General features: G+C 44.0%; 1 protein-coding gene across 1 annotated transcript; it reads right to left on the reverse strand.

The window, feature by feature from the left end:
* Positions 1-378: 378 nt before the first annotated feature.
* On the reverse strand, positions 379-3,026 carry LOC147005241 (PRAME family member 8-like). The gene is made up of 3 exons (XM_085836248.1): positions 2,740-3,026; positions 1,709-2,299; positions 379-946 (listed from the first exon to the last, which is right to left on the reverse strand). Exons 1-3 carry the CDS (start codon positions 3,024-3,026, stop codon positions 379-381), a joined length of 1,446 nt encoding a protein of 481 aa, XP_085692374.1.
* Between the last annotated feature and the right edge of the window lie 1,568 nt (positions 3,027-4,594).

The raw sequence follows: 4,594 nt of genomic DNA on the forward strand, positions 1-4,594 counted from the left end.
AGAGGGCAGTTGCTACAGAATGCTTAAAATTAGATACTTTATTCTACTCAGACAACAGGAATAACATCTAAAGAACCCATGTTCTATGCATTCACTTAATAGTACAGTGAAGAACAAAAAGTTTACAAGTCCATGAAAAAGGATCTAGTTAATCTTTCCCGGCAGAGTCCACTCAAGCCACCCAAGTTGTCTTTATCACTGCACAGTCCATCTCTCTGTTCCCCAGGTCAAGCTCAGCCTCCAAGATCCCAGTTATTGTTCATCCTTTTCTTTCCAAGCATCTGTACACTGCCTGAAGTCACAGTCTCTGAGCAACCGACATCAGAGATGTGTCCCAAACTTGTCATTTATTCACATGCAGAAGTTCTGTATCCATGTTCACCTCCAGCAAAAACAAAGTCTGAGTCCCTGGCCATAGACACAGCGCTCGCCACATTTGTGGCATTTACGTGTAGCAAAAGAGAGGCTCTTGGGCTGCCTTATTGCTGTCAGTGTATCCATGAGATCCTGACAGAGCTGGGCGAATCTTTCTACAGAGACATGGCCCAACTCATTATAGCACTCCAGAGGGGCAGGGTATTGTTCCACATTCATCTTGCTCCAGCTGGCTGTGTGCTGTAAAAGGTCCTTCAGGATGGGCATGGAGAAGTCATTGTTGTACAAGTTGATCTTGGTGAGCTGAGAGCATTGTATGAGGGAAGGTAGGAGTGCATTGAGCTGGGAGTCCTTCATCCTACATCCCTGCAAATTCAGAGTCTCAAGAGTGTTCATTACTTTCTCTAAGAGACCTCTCAGAGGCATCACATCCAAAACCTGTAAGACCATACCTTTCATCTCCAGATGTTTTAGCTGAAAGAGACTCTGACAGCAAGAGAAGGAATCCAAGTCTAACTGTGAAATTTGGTAGTGAGTGATGGAGAGGGACTCCAAGGATGTCATCAGGCACCTAGGGATAAATGAGACCAGATGGTTAGTTCAGGCAAATGGTAATGAAGAGCATGGAGTGGGGTTTACACAGTCATAGAAGTGACCAGGTGACCAAGTTCAGTGTGACCAAATGACCATAGATATTATCTGAGATGCTTCCTTTTGAAATCAGCTTAGTCAAGTCAAACCCACACAAAATCAGCGGACTTCAGTCTCAAGCAGAAAACCAGTTTAGCCCCTAAGACACATAGAGGAATTTCCATAGCAAGAGAGTCCTGACAGGATCTAGGGATATTACATGTGGGCTCATTCAAAGCTGCATTTAATCGCAGCATCTGAACTGTCACACTTGCTATCCCTTACAGTTCCATACAATCCCTCACGTCCCTTGTACTCCACAGTACTGGGGCTCAAAACCCTTCACTCATGGGAAAGTAGGGGAAGATAGTAGGCTGTTCCCACAGATCTTAGCACAGAGCTCACCTCCTCACTTTGATGATCTCCCCCATCTCCTAAATACATCCTCATCCCCCTGTTGGCCGTGATTCCAAGAAGAATTACAGTCCCTTCTGACCTGATCTGAGCTACTCCTTACCTCCCTTCAGTCTTCTGCTTCAGGAGTAATTATTTGAGTCTTTGAATCTCACATAACATCCATATTCTAAAGGGTCCCTAAAATTTGTTCCAGGTGGCTAACTGTCAGGCAGGGAACACGAATAATCCTTTAAATGGACAAGAAAAAATGCTCGGCTAGGTAACCCAGCTCTCCCTCCTTGCTTACCTGAAGACCTGATTCATATGGTCTATGAGAAAGTGGACACCACACATGGAGAGATGCTGGAGACAATTGAATTTGGAGAAGATAGAAATGAACTCCTTGACACACATGTCTTCTCTGTCTCCTGTTCTATTGGAAATCTTGAAGACGTTCTTATAGAGGGGTGCCAGGAGAAGTTTGCGAAGATTTCTCATCTGCCCGAAGCAGGGAGCAAAACGGGCCAGATTGAACACATTCCACTCAGTGTTCAGTTCCAATTCCTCTATGTGCTCTGGATGAAAGACGTTCAAAATCTCTAAGACAAAGTTCACGGGCATAGCCCAGATCTTCATGTTTATACAGCACAAATGTAGGGAGTCCTTTCTCTGCTGGGCCCACTTCAAGAAGTATGCTTGTGACTCATCCTGGCGGGGCCTGAGGCACAGGTCAGCTACCACCTTCAGCTGCCTCCTCCGTGCATATCTTGGAAGGACTTTCACTACCGTAGGCTTCTCATCCAAGGGCTCTGAAGAACAGCTACCATCCTCTGCACCAACCCATATGTCCCAGAAGGCATGGTGCACATTCCTCAGGTCCAGAACCTGAAGTTTTCCCCTGCTTGGAGTGAAACATGTCAAATATCAGCAGACATGACTACAGTCAGTCAGCTTTGAGTACCTGACTCTAAACTCAAGTCTCGCCCATCTTGTTATGGTGTAATTACTTTAAACAGAGTGCAATGTGCACGCAAGCATGCTACAGAATCTTTCCCTGAGCTGCATGTGTAGACCTGACCACTTTCCTTCCACTAAGTTACTCTTTATTTCTCCTTAGTCCCAGTAATAGTGGTTGTGGGAAACCAGGGATAGGCTCATTCTAGAGATTACATATAGTAAGCTGTAATCCACTGGCAACTGTTCTTAATCCAAGAAGACAATAGCTTCAAGGTTCCTGCACCACTGCTTGATGATCCCATCAGAAGCCATTCTCCCTGACCCCACAATCTCTACTGTGTACCCAATTGCTCCCTTATAGACGACTTGATTATTACTCACCTGGGGTGAGATTCTCTTGTCAGTAGCATGTCTATTCCATCTAGCACAGCCTGCAACGTCTCCAGGTTAGGTGAATTCATCAAAGCCCCCACAGGGAGACAGGGAAAAGTCCAGGCAGCCACCATTGCCTTTATGAGCTTCTTAAGTCTGCAGGCGAAGGCCTCCTTGAACAGTGCTGGGAAGAGCAGAAAAGGCACCTCCTCCAGAGAGGACAAGGCCAAAGCCTCATCTCTCAGCAGAGCCTGCAATGCCAGCTTCTGGAGTGTGGACAGAGTCTGAACACTCATCCTCTTCGGTCTCCAGTCAGAAGGCTCCTTGGGAAGGATTCAGAAAAAAATATACTTTCAAGACAAAGTGTTTAAAACTTCCTCACCATTACATCAACCACTAAGCTTCAGAGTTACTACTCTGAGAGTGACAGAGAAATCATTTAACCTCTTCAACATAAACTGGTGGTGGAAAGGCAGACTCCCAAAACCAGGGTCATTCTATCAAACAAATGAGCACATAATTTTCAAATCAAAATCCTTTTTGTATGACCCTTTCACAAAAACAGTCTTAAAAAAAAATCAGAAATCAAACAAAACCAACCAACCAACCAACCAACCAACCAACCAACCAACCAAACATAAATCCTTGTGATGCGGAGCAATATTAATTCCCAGTAAGCAGAATGACTTCAGTGCATTTCTACAATTTTTAGGGTTTCTTGTGTCTGGGAAAAAGATCATGTACACAGAGCAAAGCTATGTGGAAAAGATGAAAAGCAAAGTCTAACGCAATACATATGCATAACTCACAAGTATCACTCCAACAAATGGGTATTGAAGGAGATCAAACATACATGGAACACATGTCTACCATATGAGCCAGCTTCTCTCTCTCTCTCTCTCTCTTTCTCTCTCTCTCTCTCTCTCTCTGTGTGTGTGTGTGTCTCTGTCTCTGTCTCTGTCTCTCTCTCTCTCTCTCTCACACACAAACACACACACACACACACACACAAATTCAGTGAAGGGGAATCATGAGGGACAGGTTAGTCAGAATGATCTGATTTCCAGGTTCCCAGGAGCCACATGGCCAGTTCTAAGAGAGTTTGATCAAGATACAGAATCCTTGTCTCCAAAGATTATATGAAGCACACTAGTGAACTATGCAAGCTATCATGGAAATATATCGGTGATGAGGCTAAAAATTCATTTGGAATGAAATTCAAGGTCTTCAACCTGTTCCTCTAAAGGAGTCTAAACTTCTCTACATCAAACTGCATTCCTCCAGGAAACACCAGTACATACCAGTTGAGCACTGCAGATAGGTCTCCAAGTTCCAGTTGCACCAGACAGTTATCCAGGCTGCAGGTCACTGAATGTGTGCTCTGGATCCACTGGTGCCTTTATATACCTCTGTGCTCACCCCTCCCTATTGTAGCCACACCCTCCAATCCCAAACTGGAATTGGATTTCCTGGTTTAATCTCCACCTTTCAAATTCCAGATTACAGATCTAATCATTTCATCGTTTGAATCAGAAGGACTTGTGTTCCCATACTCTCCACTCTTCCTCATCCCCAGACCCCCCCCAAAAAAAACTTTTATGGAAAAATATGAACATTCCACTTGTTAAATAACCATACAACATCAAGTTTGGTGATTTGTTCTTTCATTTACTTAAGGCTTACTTAGTTTGCAATTTGTTCCAGGGATCTTGTCATGCTGAGAAGCCAAGGGTGTTTTAGAAGTCTAATTCTAGAAATTCTCCTGCCTCAGGATCCTTCTTATTGATAGGATTACTGTTATGAATAAACACATCTGGTTGGATTTTATTCTTGGGACCAGAGTCATTTCCAGTTTTCATCAGCT

This window comes from Mus caroli, unplaced genomic scaffold (assembly GCF_978045245.1).
Source record: "Mus caroli unplaced genomic scaffold, Mus_caroli_1 scaffold_4, whole genome shotgun sequence".
Classification (NCBI taxonomy): domain Eukaryota; kingdom Metazoa; phylum Chordata; class Mammalia; order Rodentia; family Muridae; genus Mus; species Mus caroli.